The 18,243-nt window shown below is 41.9% G+C and overlaps 1 protein-coding gene across 1 annotated transcript; it reads left to right on the top strand.

Moving 5' to 3' along the window:
- The first annotated feature begins 1,133 nt into the window (after positions 1 to 1,133).
- On the top strand, positions 1,134 to 17,892 carry LOC145902976 (uncharacterized). Its single transcript, XM_082991071.1, has 12 exons — positions 1,134 to 1,903; positions 12,760 to 12,858; positions 13,016 to 14,257; positions 14,385 to 14,705; positions 14,870 to 15,203; positions 15,352 to 15,427; positions 15,503 to 15,640; positions 15,833 to 16,033; positions 16,348 to 16,563; positions 16,782 to 16,941; positions 17,220 to 17,356; positions 17,425 to 17,892. The coding sequence occupies exons 1-12, from the start codon at positions 1,594 to 1,596 to the stop codon at positions 17,431 to 17,433; spliced, it is 3,243 nt and encodes a 1,080-aa protein (XP_082847197.1). The 5' UTR covers positions 1,134 to 1,593; the 3' UTR covers positions 17,434 to 17,892.
- Positions 17,893 to 18,243: the final 351 nt, after the last annotated feature.

Below are 18,243 nucleotides of genomic sequence, written 5' to 3'. Positions count from 1 at the left end.
TTCTGGTCAATAAATTAAGGTGAATATTTGGAAAACACCGCAAAGAACATATTGCAAAATCAAATACCGTAAGGTGTCGCTATAGAGTTTTCTAGTAATTTGACTTTGGGTTGGCGGGTGCTTGGCAACATCGGTAAAGCGCCTAACCCATATACCAAGAAGAAAACTTGATCGGGATTCGTGGCCAGGATATCCTGGGTTTAAACCCCGCTGTAGTCAAAAAATAAAAGAAGAGTCAAGGTCTTGTTGGCAAACGAGTCGGACTAAGATTCGTCCACTTTGTAGCACTTTGCACTGCTTTCAATGCTTCAATGAAATCCAATTTCTTACATCACTACTTGAAGTTGTAAACATATAATCGGTTTTGCAGCAGAATGCTTCATCAGTCGTCCATTAATCTTTTATATACGAGCAAGTTAACTTTATTTAAAGGTTTTATGCCGTCAGCTCGACACTGTTTTGTTACTTTTTTGGCCGCATTACAGGGTTGACTTTAAACTTTTTATACCCAGATAATTCAAATATTTTCCGGGCCTCATTTGATTCTTGGTTCATATTTTCCACCTTGTTTTTTGTGGTTTTTCAATTTCGACCCACAATCGCACAGAATTTTACATTTTAAGGCAAAATCCACCAACTTTAGCACAAAATATGCCCACCCCACGCAGTAATCAAACCTTTACAAACGTAGGCCTGAAAAAATTTTGATCAATTTTGAAACTGATGACATCTTCATCACGGCAAACGCTTGAAGGTTTCTTTCGTCCTGAGTAAGATGTTTTTAGGAAAATCACTACTGCGTGGAAATATGACTTGAAACACAAATATTTTAATCCGGAGTTTGAAGCTTGTGACGCAGGTCACGCATCACTTGACGTCACGGTACACTGGACGCGAAGAGTTTTTAAACCCAAACCATTAATACTGTTGTGTTTCTTGCAAATGCCGCAAGAAATTCTATTCACACGAGAAATGCGTAGAATTTTGAAAATCATAATAGTTTTCTTTTTTCTTATTTTAATGCATAAGAAAAACAAGTACAATTACAACAACTAAATTCGAGTGTGAATAAAATGGAAAATTAAAGGCGTGACAATTGAACCAAATGATCCGCAGTGATTTTGTTATGTGGCAACGACGAACGCAGAACAGTTATTTTACTTGCCATCATTTTTGATGACACCTTCACATACGCGCCTGACTCGATAATCCTCATTGTTTTAACGGTCCCTATGTTATCGTTCATCACAACTCTGCGTGCAAAATGAAAGCGATTAGGTTTTTTAATCGACATGTTTTTCTCAATCCGAACAACTCTTGTAAAACAACCGCCCCATGCAACTCCATTGTTACTGCATGGAAAGGCGCAAGAACCTTACCAAGTGTTTGTACTCACAACTTCGATCGTGTACAGTAGCCGAGCGCCGGGTTTAGCCGGGCGTAAACTTTGTCACTATGCTCTATCTATGACCCAATAAAGCGAGGAGTATAAGGTGTCTATTAAAGACCCCTTGAAAATTTGCTGCTCGTCGTTCGGGGGGGGGGGGGCAGAAAAAAGGGGTGCCGAAAAAGTTTGGCGGAAATTCCGCGGCCATGTTGGTCACAGCATTGCGACGCCGTATCCTGAACGTTATGTCGCGCCGTAAGCAGCTCAAGCCACAACAGTTCCAAGACGAAGTCCCGGCCACTGGAGCACCCTTTGGGCACGTTTTAAACTCCGCCGCTCAGAACGATATGGAGTCTTGCGAAATGGACGAAAAAGGCACAACGTGTGCGAAAGAAAATTCCGCCGGTTTTAGAAGAGCCATTTCCGGTGGATTGAAGATTAGCGAAACCGATCTACGATCGCTGAGACCAGAAGATTTGCACCCCGGCGAAGAAATGAACGGATCTTTCACTAAAGGTAAAATTAACAAGTGATTAATTGTAGTAGCGGTATTATGTGACAAGTGGTGCTTTGATAAAAAGGTACCACCTGTGGTACAGATTTAAAACATTTACAATCTGAATTGCAAAATATAAGATTTTTTTCTAGAATATTTTTATCGACAATTGAACAATGTTGTTAAACTTGAATCAAGTCCTTCAAGCTTGGTAGAACTTCGGGTCAAGCTCTAGCGCACTAACTAGCACTAATAGATTGTTTTAAATCATCTGCACGACTTCAAAGTTGTGCGCTGTCCGTTCAGGACGCACGGGTGTAACCGAGTTATAGTTTTGATAAACTTACAAGACCGTGTTACGTCGGCCAACACCTGCTTGCATACCTAAAACTTTGTTGACTTTTGCGTGTTGAAGCCGTAACTAAACCATGACCCGTGAAACTGCCACTTAAACTTCAAACAAAGTTTGTGAAAATACGTCAAAGCTCTCGAATATTTGCTGCGCATTCACGTCGGGGAAATAGAAAACAAGTGATTGTTTTTGCCAACTCGACCATGTGCAGTAAATTGCCTCTGACGCTCGAGCAGTAATAGGAATAGATTACTTTAACATGGAAAAGGTTAAACTATATTAAGTAAACCCCTTAAACAATAGCGGATTTGGGCAAATTACTTCTTTCGTCGTCGTGCTGTATTTACTAAAGCTGCTCAAACAATATTATCGTTCGGTACTTCGTTCCGATATTTTTTTCAACAAATCATCTGTACATCGCCATGTATAGACTTACCCTTTTACATTGCGTGGAATTTTGCCTCCAAAATGTTTATTTTAATCTCAAATGCTGTTTAACCAATCCAATGCTAAAGGTCATAGAATAAGTAATCGTCTAGTTAGCTGTATAGGTGGAATAGAATTTACTTAATTTGAGTTTGAAAATGTCAATAAGATTTAAGCAAAATAGTAACAGATGTCCATTTTAATAGTGTTTTGCAACAGTTGGGAATACCACCGTTTGATATTGAAAGGTGGTGTCATTTAATGGGGGAGCATGCTGCGCTATCACCAACCAGCACGATCAATACACACACAGCCCAGATGTCCATTAAAATCAGACAATTTCTTCTGTGCGTGAACTGAACCATGACTCGAATACGTCATCATGGTGTTGTTTTCTTTAGTGAAATTTATGAGAGTGAATAATATAAACAATCTTGCCGGTTGTGCGATACCATGAAACATTACTGCGTTAACATAAATAAGTGACCTTACAGGTCGAAACAGTGCGTATTACTGTCTGCAAATGCAGCTCTCAATTAACAAGTGTATTTTTGCCTTTTAATTTTAGTGTGCACATTCTGACGCTGTTTTGAGGTTCCAAATAGTGTTCTTTTATGATAAGAATACGAGTGGTTAAATTTACATTGTGTCTACGTCATAGACGTGTCTAAGCAATGGTGTTCAAGCCGTGTGTCTAATTGTAAGCATGCGTTTTTCCTGCTTGTTTTTGTCAGACCTTCGAGGTATGGTCACATGTGAAAACATTTCATATTATTTTGTTACAACGAAACCGAATCGTCTGCCACCTTCGCGGCGTACGCCTCTATTAAGAGAACGTATAAAACCCAATATGCGCTGGTTTAATTTGGTCACCAACAAACCACAGAATTTTGTGTTATTGTGTTCGCGTTTCGCCCGTTCGAGTTTCAAAAGATTCGTGAGACGGAATAACGGCCCAATATTTTAATATCCCGCCCCACAGTATACTCGCTATTCACCTCGCCTAAATTAATATTTTATTTAAAATTTTGTTAGTGCAATGCAAGACTGTATCCATGGCACACCCCGTGTTTAGCCAAATATGGCTGGGATTCCGTTTTTTTATGTGATTTACACAAATTTCCCGAAAGTCACGACGTATAGATTACAGCTGGGATATGCGTTTGAAAAATCAAAACACAACAAGTGGAAAATCTGTTACGAAAATAGCGTGAACAACACTTGCCCAGTAAGTCATGCGTGACGGGCACGTGACGGGCGACATGCAGGGAAACATGCGTCACGTGCTCAGGAGAATGTCAAGTTCAAAAATCACGCAGAACATTGTTTTCGTCGGGTGTTTAATGCTCTGGAGTTTTCTGGAAACTTCCTGGTTTGTGCACTGAGAAGAATATTGCATGTATTTTACAGTTCAGTGGATTTTAAAATTGCTTGGATCACCAATACTAAAACGTGGGTTACGCGGATCGATACAATCGCATGCAAACAACACAAAAGGAAAAATAACGACAACTTAAATATGAACGTAGATAAACGTTTGTTTGACGTTTCTAATGTTTTGTCCTCTACCCAACTTTAATAACCTTGGGGACGCGATTAACCTTCCGCGACAATAAAAGTTTTTAAAAGATTTGTTTGCAGAAACAATCCTAGCCCTACAATCAGATTCATGTTATGTAATCCTTGATGTGAGTCCATGACGAAAAATTTTGCGACACAGGGAATGGCGTTGTGCGTAAAATATTTGGCGTTAAAAATGTCTCGTTTACAGTCTCGAGTCTGAATGAGTAAACATCCTGAATTTTGAATCACCGCCCTAAAACTTAAAACATGTTTGTCGGTGAGAGGCGGTGACTCACAACGTGTAACTATACGCGTATTTTTATGACGTCAAACACCCTGTTGATGGGTCTGTTTGGGGTGTTTGAAGGGGGGTTCGAATGGGGTCAGGGCCGTTTCTCACTGACATAAGAGATGGGTAAATCTGCCCAGACAGACACGTTTTAAACCCGGGGTTTTGAATATCGTGAATATGTTCACATACACGTTTCCCAAAACGGGGAATTCACCAAAGTTTCGCTTTCAGTTTATGAGAAAACATGAAAGTAAATTCCCAAACCCCTAATTGCGATATAAGGGGGGATTGAAGTTCCACAGTGAGTATGAAGTTTCTTTACCTTTTGATAGAAGAGTAAATGGGTAAAACCCAACCATAATTGCTTCCATTCAACAATAAACACTAACCTTCGCTTATCTCAAAATGCTGTTAGTTTTTATAATGGAAGCTATTTGCATTACAGTGCTTTTAAAAACATCTCGCTACTAACGTATCTATCTTACAGATTTTGCTTTGTCTTTGTGTATTGGTGAAGGTCATTCTTAGGCGAAAACATGTCACTCTGCTCCATAAATATTCATTCCTCAAAGCAAAAAATCGTTAAATATTACCATTGATTAAACTGGGTATGAAAGCAAGGGGAGAGACATAAATCTTTCATTCTTGATCCCAATACGTTCGGCGTCCCGCAGGGCCCGAGCCATAAACTCCACGCCCACTCCTATGATTAAGCGTCATCGCGGGGGCCGTAAAACTGTAAGCGATCATGAACATGTACAGAGCAGTATATGGATAAGGTCATAAACCTGTCCCACATCCAACATATGCTCGGTTTCACATATTGAAACGATGAGCGTTGGAGTTGAACAAGTGCGGGCGGGAGGAATGTTGCCATCGAAAGACTATGCTGGTGTCATGAACGTGCACATTTCAACAGCACCACAGTGATTGTTGACGGGAAAACTTTAGACTGCTTTTGTAAATTAAGTGTGATACAGTTTGCTCAAGCAGGCATGACCTGCCCCTTGAAGTATTTGCAGTATGTATAAGCGATACGGATCGAAACGCCATCTGTTGTGGTTGGACGGTTGATTTGTGGTACTTTTGGACCGTGGAGAAGGCATTCGGTATTTAAGTGCATTGCAATCTTCTTCACGGGGAACTCCATTCGTAAATAAATTACTCAAGATTACTTCATAAACCGACTTTTAACAAATTCTGATTCCAACCGGTGGACAAAAAGCACAAAAGGCGACGCCCGTTAAAATATACATAAAATAGTTGGTTGCACCTAGTTTGGTGCCCAACGGATGACAGTGACTGTGTAGTCACCACAAAGTGGAAGTCTTTGCTTGGCCGTTTGGTCTGCAAAGTTCGTCTTATAGTCACACCAGCTGCACTGATGAGACCTTTTAGGTCGAAACAGTGGCCATCTGTCTGCAGCTTATACACAAATTCATATTATTGGCTCCACATTGCATACATAAAATAATCTGCAATGTTCGGAAATTTGTGGGCGAGACCTCAATATAGCTGACGATATTCGCGTAGGACGAAACGTCACCGCACCTTGTTTCAAAATATGTTTACCCCCAACCTGCGGTGATCAGCCATGCGAGACGAAAGCATTGTGACGTAACTTGTCAGGGGAATTGTTGTTACAAGTGTAGCCCCGGTGATTGGGGTCAAAACGTATACATCTGCACGCGTCAAACACATTGGGTGCAACGATGTTGGTTTAAACATGTTATATGCAGTCACACGGGTAGCGATAAAGCTTTCAAAAGCTAAAAGTGGACCCGACTGCTTGGCTGCCAATAATAGTTTTTTAAACGACCTACATTGAATTTTGCAAAATACCAACAAACTGAGCTGTCTACAAGATCGCTGTATTGGAATTAAGATAGAAATACGACCTTCATGCATATGTGGTTTTAGTTGAATTTCTCTGACTTATGGCGGGTTCGTCACTATTTGCCCTCATAAAATGTAGGTTTTTATTAGCAAGCCCTCGGTCAGAGACCCAAAGGTATAAAAGAGATTTAAATTGAACAAAAGTCGCACCATGAGTCAGTAGAAGAGTCATATGTTGACGTCATGTTTTGTGTTCAATGAGAGACTTCTCACCGTAGTCAGAAAACTTCGCAAATACTTGCAATGCGTGGTTTCACTAAAAAGCGATCAAGCACAAAACATTGTGGAAAATTTTACTTGAAGAAATGAATGTGTCATACCTATATTGCTTATCGTATAATAGTTAAGTCAGTCCGCCCTCGCCAATGATTCAAATTATTCAGATTTTGATATTTATTATCACCACAACAGCATTACACTTCATGATTCGATCAAGAAGTAAATTTCATGTATCATGCACTTGCAAATTATGTATATTTTACTATAGTCGATTTTTGTCGAAGCAAGTTGGGCGCAACAAGATAGTTTTCAGCCTCAACAACAGAACGACCGCAGATTTCCGTGACCCGCAATTGTATTCCACTCCATCTTTTATACGAATACCCAAAGTCTCTCCACATTTTCTCCCAAAATTTGCCGATCACGACTCGATAGATGTGAGCTATTAACTAAACAGCAACCCGACACCAATACTTCTATTCAAGCGCGTAAGCGAAGACTCCTGAGACTCGTCCATCGTGGTTGATTTTTTAACAGACCCACTCTTGTCGGTTTGTCGGTAACTTAGCAGACACAAAGCAGCAACCCTTAGAAAGCATCACTCCTTAACTTAATTGATCGTCAACTAATATCCCCTCTCGCCGCAACTTCTATTGCTCTGCTCGTGTATAATGATCAACATGTAACTGGAGAGGCGAAGCGCGGGCCGATCCCTTTTCATACGATATATCGTGATCCATTAGGGTTGTTGCGTCATTATTTGGTTATCCCGATCATTGCTCGTAGATTCGGGTTTGGTTACATTAACACGGCTGATATTGGGGCTTTGTTTATCGACTTTTGGGTGTTGGGGTTTCAATAACCAACGGTTTCAGCGGGAAACTACAGTCTCGCTTTATCTGTAGGGTCGGGCTTTGAAATATGACAAGCGGTCGCGTGGATGTCATGACGACATCGTATATTGTGGAGTAGTAGTTTATAATTAAGCACTACTTCAAAATGTTTATGTATATTAAATAATCTTGAACGTTTGTGTTAAGGTTAATGACCTTGAATTTTCGTCACACGTTTGGAGAAGTTGTGTTGGTTTTGCCCAACCTGGGCACAAGTGAATATTTTTTTTTATGAAACATGTTTTATCACAAGCATTTAATAGGAAAATTGTGTTGCTACACTGATTCAGGCAGAAACATATATCAGCTCCAACGGAGTGCGGTAAATCCCCATACTGCGGTGAAATCTTTGCAAAAAACTCAATTGCAGACAACATCGGTCACGGTGCCGACCCCCATACATCATGTACAAAACCTATCGGGATTCGTGACCTGGATAACCTGGGTTCGAATCCCCGGTGCGGTAAAAACAAGAAAAAAAACACCACTGTCTATAAACATTCCTGTCGATACGTTGTTTCCATCTTGCTCGCATATCTGTATCAAAGAAAGCGGACAGGAAGTTGGTTCGAAGTTGTTTACGTCTTCGCGACAAAACCAGCTGTCGCAACCTCATACTCACTCTTATATTCCTTCACGCCTTGTTGGACAAACGGCGCGCCACTTCCGTACGAGGGTATTTCCTTTCACTTTTGAATATCAACGTTCTAGAATGTAAACCGACCCAAGTTCGTGACTTTTTGTTTGTTTGTGAAAGGTCGCGGTCAAGGAAATTGAACGAGTTTAGGCGGAAAAGCTCGGATGGCGTGAATTTTAACGTCCGGCCGAAGACCAGACCGCAGAGGTCGCGTTCCAAATATCTGACACGAGACAATTAACCGCACTGCACACAATTAAACGCTAATTGATTGGGTTTAATGGGAACGCCATGGACCGGACCTACTTTACCGGTCGATTTTTATTTGTTACGAGTGTGGTTTTATTTTAATTAGACTTTTTATTATTTTTTGTAACAATCTGTGGAATATTGCACGTGTTTCGCAGACGTAGATTCGGACTGGACTCATATCTAGTGGTGGTAAAAGATTTCTTCTTTTCTAACAGTAGTAAGATAGTGATTCACGATTTTAAAAGTTGTGTCGTAGTATAGTTCAGTTACATCCAAGCATCTTTTTATATCTTATAGCTGACAATCGTTGACCAATTATTTTACCTCGAAAATAATTATGTGTCATGAACATTATTGTCGCCAAAAACACGGGTCGTTTATTAAACCCTAATCCGGTGCGGGAGGGCGTGCATGTAGCGCTAAAATCCGGGTCAACGAGGTGCAAATGTTGGCGCCGACTCGCGATATCAATAAACTTGCAACAATTACCTGGCGGTCCAATGTACTTGGGGGGAGATACGATACAGAATCGAATATCGCAACACCTTTTGTGGCGCGATAACACCGGGGTACGATAAAATACGATCGAGGTCGACATTGTTTGCACGTCCTAGTTCTCGAACGCCTATTCCCAAGCTAGACGACTGTAAAGTTTGTTTAATCAGCGCCCGGTGGCCGTGGCGGGCCTCCCTCCCCAACGACGCAAACAATGGACAAGGGGGAGGTTCTCGAACTCGCACCTTTTTTGCAGCGGCCAATCAATTAATTTGCGTCTGGCATTTGCGCAGTTTGAGGCATCCATACTCAGATAAGTGTTAAGCCGCAGGAATCAAAGTCGGCTTCCCGCGGCGCAAAGGCAGGACCAGTATCGACATTGTAGCAGAGAGGAGCGGCACACGACGTGGCAAAAAAATGCGCCCTAAATTTTTTCATCGTCATAACTCGAGCGCGCATGCCTCTTGCCCCGCGCGGTGCGGGATATTCATGCGCCAGGCATTAAAGGGCGTGCTGCAACCTTGCCTCATATTATTTGTGCTTTGCAGTCTTACAGGAAGGGTTATTAGTTCACTGTAGCAGTTATATTAGTTTCTTGTTCAGGAAAGCCGTTTGGCGTATGTCGACAAGGAAATGATTCGAGTTCTGAATTGTTCAGGTATTAATTTTGTTCTTATGAATTTGGTTTAAATTTGTCACTTTAAAAGTATATATTTTTGTAATTAAAGTTGTATTAAGCGAGTTATTCTTGGGGTTTTGTAAAATGCAGAGTTCAAATCGTCAGGGTTTCCTTGGCAATATGAAATAAGTACTGCTTGAAAACATACGGAGTGTCGGTGAAGTTACAATACTTTCTTTAGTGCGGTTTGGAACCCGGTTATGTTTGTGATCTTTAACATATAAAACTAGTTGGTCAGTCACTGTGTTAGGCTTGCATGAATGTACATGCAAACGTTAACCTGATTAATAATCCGCATACAATCCAATCTACTTCCTCTTATTGTGTTTCAATTAGTGTATATGTAACAGAACACACGTAAACTGAATTTACATCATATACCACGCATGGAAACGTTAGGGTCATTTAGGATGAAATAGTTACCAAGATTTTGTTAACCAAGTTTGACGTATTTTGTGGAAGGAATTTGTTTCTGCAGCTCAATAGATTATTATGGCTCTTTTACGGTTTTCTATTGTTTTTGCGTTCTTATCAGCGTAAATCGTTCATTAACTACGATTCAAATCGAAAACATGCCACATCGATATGCGTGTATTTAACGACTGCCATCACTGTATATTATGACTTCATATACGACCCCTTGCGCAGCGGTTTATATTCATTAATATTCATGGAATGGGAAGACAGCAGGCGTGGCGAGAGCAGAAGGCGAATCCCTGTGGAATTTTCGCGGTCAATCCCCCTGTTATGGAACCACATTAAAGCAAAATTAAGCAATATGTGTTTGTGATTAGTAGCATTATACAAGCAATCACATAAAGAATTTAAGGTTGTGTCTATTCGCATTGTGCTGATACGACCTTGTGACCTATAACTAAACCCCTCTGTAATAGTTATTTTTAGAAACTTTGTAAAACAAACGTTTTGGGAAGTGACGTACACCATAATATGACTAAAAATAATCTCAACTCCATAAAACAATGGAGCCAGGTGTTTGTTAAATACCAAATTACCAACGTCATTGCAAAACTTACTACACCACGACTAGAAATTCCACGACACGAACTTATCACCCAAGGTAAAATCACTCCCAACCCATAAGTTGACTGCTAAGTCCACAAGTCGAATCCCATCACAGCTTGTACCGCTGTAACTGCAATCACAAAGCAGAGAAAATCGCATTAATTCTTTGCCTCTTGAGACGTGCTCTTCCACCTTACGAGCGTGGTATGTTTTGATTAAGTGCAGGTTGTTGGTGTTCGTTTCTTCCATTACGTTTCCAGGCATTTTGCTTTGAACGATCGGTGAGTCGGGTCAACAAGCTTGCGTTGTCATGAACCAGGAACGCCTCGGTCACTTTTTGCAACCCCATTAATGGGGGCAAAGGTTTTTATAACAGATGATGAAAAAACCATCGAATTAATTATATTATTTTTTGTTGCGACAGAAAGGTGGTTTTATGAAATTTTTAATCTAAAGGTTTAATAATGAAGCAATCGCATATCCATTAACACATAGTTTAATCGGATATCTATAATTTGGCCACCCTTTTTAGGAAATCCCCACAAATTGACCACGCTTTTCGAAAAAAATGCGTTAATAGTGCTGAAAATCCTGTGACAGAAAGCTGCAGGATTAAAAAATCTACCTCTTGATACACCCAATCGTGCCCCCGCTAATCCGTTAACCCCCGCGATCTCGTCGCCGTGTGACTACCCACCCCACGTGAGTGGTCAGCGAACCTCGCTATAGATGACCCATTTTTTAAGCTTTGCCGCTTGGGTTGGCGTAGCCAGGTGAGGTGATTAAATTACAGGAATGTTCGGCGCTTTTTGAGGCCCTGCCGAACCTGCGCGGAATTAAAACAAACACTAATATTGTGTTGGCCGCTCTTTCTGGACCCCTGACTGGACTCAAGTCACGGGTCATTTCACCGACTCAATTTTCTCACACACGAGATATCGTCTGTGTTTGTTTTTTAGTTAAGTTTTCGTTGCGTTGGGATTTTTTTGTCCATTTACTGTCACCGTTTTAAGATAAGAAACTCCTGTTAATGGCAAAATGTCAGTGGTCAGTGGTTCTGTTTAATTTAAAACGGGATAAAATGTTGGTCAGAAGAGCCGTCTTCTAGTGATAAATATGCAACCAGCAATGAATTATTAAAAAACGTCACGTACAGAAGTTTCTTTTAAACTCGTAGACTTCCCGTAGAATAGGATTTTTTAGCGAGTAGTGTGAACATGAATGGCGATTCGCTCTGTGGGTTTCTAAGTAGATGTGGGCGCCTTCGGGATTTCTGGGTAGACCCCGAATATAAAGTTACATCTATGGACAATGTGTGATGGTGACATGCAACACTGCAAAGCACCTGACGCGTTTAAAGTGGAAATAAGATTTATTTGCAATCGCACGCTCCTATGGTGGATGTACTTCCAGTATTGAAACAGATAGGCAGTCACGGAATGTCCGCACGACCTTTGAACCTGTGGGTCCCCCTCCCCCTCAAAACAACAGTGGATTTTGTCTCTTCGTTTGCAACCGGACATGAATGGGGGTATTTTGAAATGGGGGTCAAAAACAGAGGTATTTTCAGCCCTACAGAGACACGACCCTCTGTTAGCAAGCACAATTATCTGATCAAAACTTGTGACGACTCCACAATGTGTTTTCGATCTTTGTTCCAAGGGTTGGTTTCCTCTTTGTTTGCATCGCAGACATTTACAAGGGTGTGTCTGAATTTGTTGTTTTACCAACGAAAATCGTACACGGGGAATATCTGTTACTACTTTTCTGGAATATGAGTTTATTTATGGCGCCCGTGGTTCGACAACAATGCACGCTTTTGTGCCATTTTGACTGCGCCCGCGAAACATACCTGCTACTGACGTAGACGTTCATAACAGACCTGCGCATGTGATCACCCGAAAATAACTTGTTTTCAACAAGATCAAAACGGGCGTTGTTTGTGCACTAAAGTGTACCGATAACAATAGCGTATTTCGCGTACGTGTTGGTGAACCCAGAAAATGCTGCTTTATGAGTGGTGCTGTTTTTTGTGAATTACTGCTGCATTTACTGTTTTTGTTTTTCCACAACCGAAGAATCTATTTTTAAATTTTAAAAGGATTGTTGTCATTTTTTGTTTAAATGTTTAAATTTGTTTGCTTTGTAGAATTTTCTGAAGGCGACCGACCGCAGTGCGAAACGGAAAAACCGGAAACAGTTAGACCACATCACCCGTTAGGTGGCACCCCGGAGACGCTTATGTCAGGTAATGTCAGTCTCGAAATCAAGTGTTTTAGTCTGCAGGTCTTGAACTGTTTCCTACCTTTAAGACTGTACAGCTATATTTGTGACGTATACAGATATTATAACTGCTTGATCGTTTCTATTTCAAACCACTTTTCACACCATATATTAAACACCAGATAACAACCAACTTTCGGAGCAACGAAACCATTACAACATGTACCAGAACAACCACGCACACCCACTCACTTACCAACCCCCGCCATCCAACCATCCTGAAGAACCAGTTCAACCCACTCAAGAGTTTGGCCACGACCATTCGACCAGCAACGGACACCATTCTTTCAATGAGAGCGACAACCAACTGTGTATCGACGAGAAGATGGATGAAGAGGAGAAGGAAGATCTCCAACCTCATCCTGCTGCGTCTCCACAATCAGAGCAGCTTGAAAAACAATCCCCAGGCTTAGTGTTACTGAAAGCAGAAGAGAGCAGTAACCATGACAACCAACACATCGGCACTCCCAGAAGCATGGAAAACGCCCAGAGCACATCACCACCACTACCCACATCTTCAAGGAAGAGCAGCGAAGAAGACAAACGCTCCCCTGACAGTCGGAGCGAGATTCAGGTCCTCCGGGAGCAGATCAGCATGATCCAACAACAGCATGCTTACCAGATCCAAATGATCCAATACCTCCAGTGGCAACTGAATCTCCTATCGCAGCAGCGCCAACAACAGAACGGGGTAGTCCCCCTCGGGGAAAGGCCCGCCACTCCGCTCGGGGGGCTTCCGTTTCCCGCCATGATGCAGGGGCTCCCCCCCACCGCGGATCCGGCCAAGATCGCTTCTCTGGCCGCTGCTTCATTCGGAAGAATGGGTGTTTCTCCGCATGATCACCTCCGCGAGAGATACGATGACGTGGCGGCCCAGCGCCAGGCGATGACGTCACCGGAGAGCAAAGGGCCATCGATGGCACCGAAATTGGGTTCGCCACCTGCCAGGATCACCCAGAACGGCGACGAGGCCCACAGGAACCCATTTATTGCTCACCCGCCCCCCCATCAACCTAGTCCCTTCGCGAGTCTTGTAAATGGCTTCGGACGCCCGGGGGGCTCCCTTCCCGACCACGTGACTGCGCTGTTGCGTAAAAACATCGCGTCCGGTTTGACCGGTGACGTAACACAGATCAAGGCTTTCTCCAAGCTGGACTCGGTTGTTTCGCCGCCGGAAATGCAGCGTAAGTGTGGAAACCAATCGATGGGTTCGGTTTCGGCCGCGGAAGCGAGAAGGCAGCAGCAGCGAGCCGTGGAGGGGACACCTGGTGATGAGGAACCTTTAGTGAAGAATCAGTGCCGAACTTGCAGGAGGATTTTGAGTTGTCCGAGCGCCCTGAAACTTCACTACAGAACACATACCGGTAAGTTGAATAAAATCTAAATATATCGTTAATAAACAAGACTTTTAACAGACGGCGGCGGTAACTCTGCATAACTGGGTTCTGTTACCACATGTAATATAAACGCTATTTTTTTATCGTTTTGCAGGTGAACGACCATACCAATGTGACCTCTGTTCCCGCGCATTCACCACAAGAGGGAACCTACGCACACACTACAGCAGCGTCCACCGCCGAGAGCTCCCTCCAGCGTCCGCCTCTAGCGCGACATCTATCGGTAAACGTGGGGGAAATGCTTCCCATTCTACAAATTCTTCGTCGTCATCTTCTCGTGGTCACGTGTGCCCTCTGTGCAACAACATATTCGACGACCAATCAGCTTTCGCGCAACATATGCAGATGCACTCGCTCGCCAACAAACAGCAACAGAAGCATTTGTTTGTTATGAAACAGCAACTGGCCCAGCAAGGTGTGTGATAAGGTTTCCTTCAGAGTTCCAGTTAATCACAAGCCGGGGGTGATCTATAGCCTATCGTTCCCTTCTGCCAAATCGCATAGATCTAAATATTGGTCCCTCAAACTCATCACGAAACTTGCCACGAAATATTACAACCTTTCATCGTTTTCTTTAAGATCTCCCAACAATGATCCCGGGGCGTCCCCTTCCCTCCCTGCAAGCCGCCAACTTTCCGCAGCTAAGCCCACCGGCTAGTATGACGTCATGTGATGACGTCACTCCTCAAACTGCGCCGTCACAACAGCCCAGCTCTCCAACCGAACGCAATGCCGAAGTGCGCTACCCAGTTGCCAATGGCTCTGCTCGGTCTCCGCAAGATGTCGCTAGTTCTGGAAGTGCATTGGATTTGTCTCATCCAAGTGGAGGTGGAAATAATCAGGTGAAGAGAGAGGATAGATCTCTCGAATCATCACCGAGGGATTTTTTCATGGGCGGACAATCACCCAAAAGGTAGGCAATGAAATTTCTTATTGTAATGCGATAATAAATGCGTTTTCAATCTCACATTTCATTTGAACATGAAATCAAATCAATGGTCGGTGAGAGAGGGTTGATTGTTTTTCTGTAACTTTTATATAAAACTCTTTTCTTTTAACAGAAGCAACAACGACGAAGAAACTCTGCATGAACAGATGCAAGAACAAACTTTGACATCTGTTAAACAAGAAAATCAGGTTGGTTAAATATAAATTCACGTGTTTGAATCAAATGATTCCAACATTTTAAACCAAATATCTTTGATATTCCAGCATTACCACGACTCAGAACAACAGCATCACGTGATTCGACAAGGCATCGATAGCGCCTCGTGCGGCAGCCCGTCAAGCGAATCTTCTATCGACCATAATCGACCAGGTCTGACCGAGGAGCAACGATACGCCTTGAAGGTAAATTTGGTTTCGTATTTACGTTGCTGCGTTACTCAAATCAACGCAACTGATTTAAATAGAATTAAGTTGCATGAAGCAACATCCCGCCAAAAAGCAAGTTTATAGTTTTTGAGCATGACAAATCGATTTATTCAACGATAAAATATTCATAATATGATCTCTATAAACCTTACTTTATCACGTGACCAGCGCCCTTTCATGGATGACGAGTTTTCCGATCACCCGGATGCCAAAAGATCGCAATCTCAGCTACGTCATTGGTGCGATTTGTGCAAGAAGCAATTTTCCTCTGCAAGTTCCCTACAAATCCACACACGAACTCACACTGGGGAGAAACCGTACGCCTGCAACGTTTGCAACCGCGCTTTTTCCACCAAAGGAAACTTGAAGGTTTGTTTTCCTGTTTTTGGCATCCTTCCTCTAAATTCCATGTAATTGTGACATTAAAGAATAGTCTTTCATTATGTTGACAGCAATTTCTTTTGCAAATATTAGAATCATTTTCAATAAACTCACAAGCTCGTCTGGCAAAAAAAACTATTTACTTGTCACAAAGTGTGTTACGCATTATTTTTTTACCAAACGAGCTTGTGAGTTTATTGAGCATTAAGCATTGCAGCGTCAGCAACAAATTGTATGAATATTACTTCCCCAAAACTTATGTATTGGTTTGTTTATCGGTTTAACAATTGTTTTACAAACAGGTTCACATGGGCACCCACGTCTGGGGGGCTGGTGGTTCCCGCAGGGGGCGTCGCGTTTCCATGGACAACCCTATTATGTCGTCATGGATGAAGAGTTCCACTAATGTAGATCAAGTAGCTCCTGCTCCCGGAGTCCCAAGAATTCAACCGATTGAAGTTGGCTCTTCAGCGCCACCAAGGGACGCCGGTACTGCAGCGGTGGCGTCAATTTACCAGGTTAGTCGGGTGGATTGTCCACATTTTAAATACCTCTACGTTACAAAAATTAAATAGTTTTCTGGTAAATTTTTGTAACTTTAATTGTAATTGCTTACTTTTGTTTTCATTACTCTCAGTGACAAAATTATATCAATTTGTGACAAAAACACAATAGATTTACAGAAGTTTTGTTGTTGTTTGTTATTTCATTGTCAAAGTTGTATAATTTTTTGCAGCAATACGCGGCCCTCGCACAAGGTCTGATGAACCGGAACCAGGGGGAGTCCCGGTTTCCTAGCAACCCCGTGATGAATCTCAACCCGGCGGCAATCGTCGCCTCCCGGTATCTCCAACAACAACAAATGCCACCAAACACCGAGAGTCGGTCGACTGAGGGTGAGAAATTAAATCAGTATTTTTTATTTAGTGAAACGTCGCTTTCTACAAATCGGTTCTACCTCCTATTATTTTGACCCACGAAGAAGAAACGATATTGACTTTTTTGAAATGACGCAGTTTATGCTGCGAAAATGACTAATAGAATGACTAATAAACCCTTTTATAATAAATAATATATATTTTTTATTCAGCGAAAAGTCGCTTTCTACAAATCTGTTCAATTTACACTTTATTAAATAATCCTTTAAACTAAACTTCTTACTGTTGTGAATTAGCTTCACCGGAGGGTGGCGCAACAGAGAACAGCCTTTCGTCGGACGGGGAACCAGAACAAAGTGAATCAAACGGAAATGTTTCGGTGAACGCTGCGCAGGAGTGGTTGTGGAGGGCTTACCAACGTACGCAAGGCCAGGTAGGTTATTTCTAAATACGACACTTTTTTTAAAATTCTATTTCATAACTTATTGAACGATTTTGCAGGTAAACTAACCTCACACAGCGGCATCGACGAGGGTCTTTTATAAAGCCTCTTAAGGTTTCATGTGGATCGACGTCCAGAATTAACTTCAAAGACTTTTTTACTTAATTTGATTTCTAGGCTATAACAATCGAGTGCAAAAATAACGAACAAACCGAACCAGGGACTCGATTGTACAACATATGCAAAAAAAACGAGCTATTGGCATAAAAATCATACTTTACGAAAAGGTGCTTCTGTTTTTTTGCAAACGTCTTGCCAATGTATCCTTTCTTATTATTTTCTGATGTACAGCTGCTTTATGTGGGCATTCGTTTCATTATTATCTGTTGCTAGCTGCTGATTTGTTTTGCAGTTTTGCTTCCGTTTTGGCCGCTTTCTGTGCGCGATCGAAGTGTTTCGTTTTTTTGATTTACGTAAAGTTTTGCGTGTGACCGTTATTTGAATTTGCCAATACAACCCACAACAAATAAGAATCTATTACAAGTGATGATCAGTGAGCTGCATACAAAATGCTTACACTATTTCAATAAAAGTGCAGTCGTCTGCAGTGAAAATGCAAAAGAAAAAAAAAAGGAAAATGTGCGCATACCAAAAAATATAAGATACCGTCGAAACCGGACAAACAGAGTTACAACCTGCACTGTGTGCAGTTCACAAAGACTAAATGTGACCCGCGGCTATTCGCAATACAGCGGCTAAGCAGTTGTAATGTATGTCTGATGCCGTTCCAGTCCCAACGGATGCAATATGTCTTAAAAAGTTATGAAAAACGGGCCGCTGAATTATCGCTACGTGCAATAAAGTGTGCGTTAATTTAT

The sequence above is a fragment of the Ascidia mentula genome, chromosome 1, assembly GCF_947561715.1.
Source record: "Ascidia mentula chromosome 1, kaAscMent1.1, whole genome shotgun sequence".
NCBI lineage: Eukaryota > Metazoa > Chordata > Ascidiacea > Phlebobranchia > Ascidiidae > Ascidia > Ascidia mentula.
The sequence above is the reverse complement of the archived record's forward strand: the minus strand, read 5'-3'. Positions and strand labels throughout refer to the sequence as shown.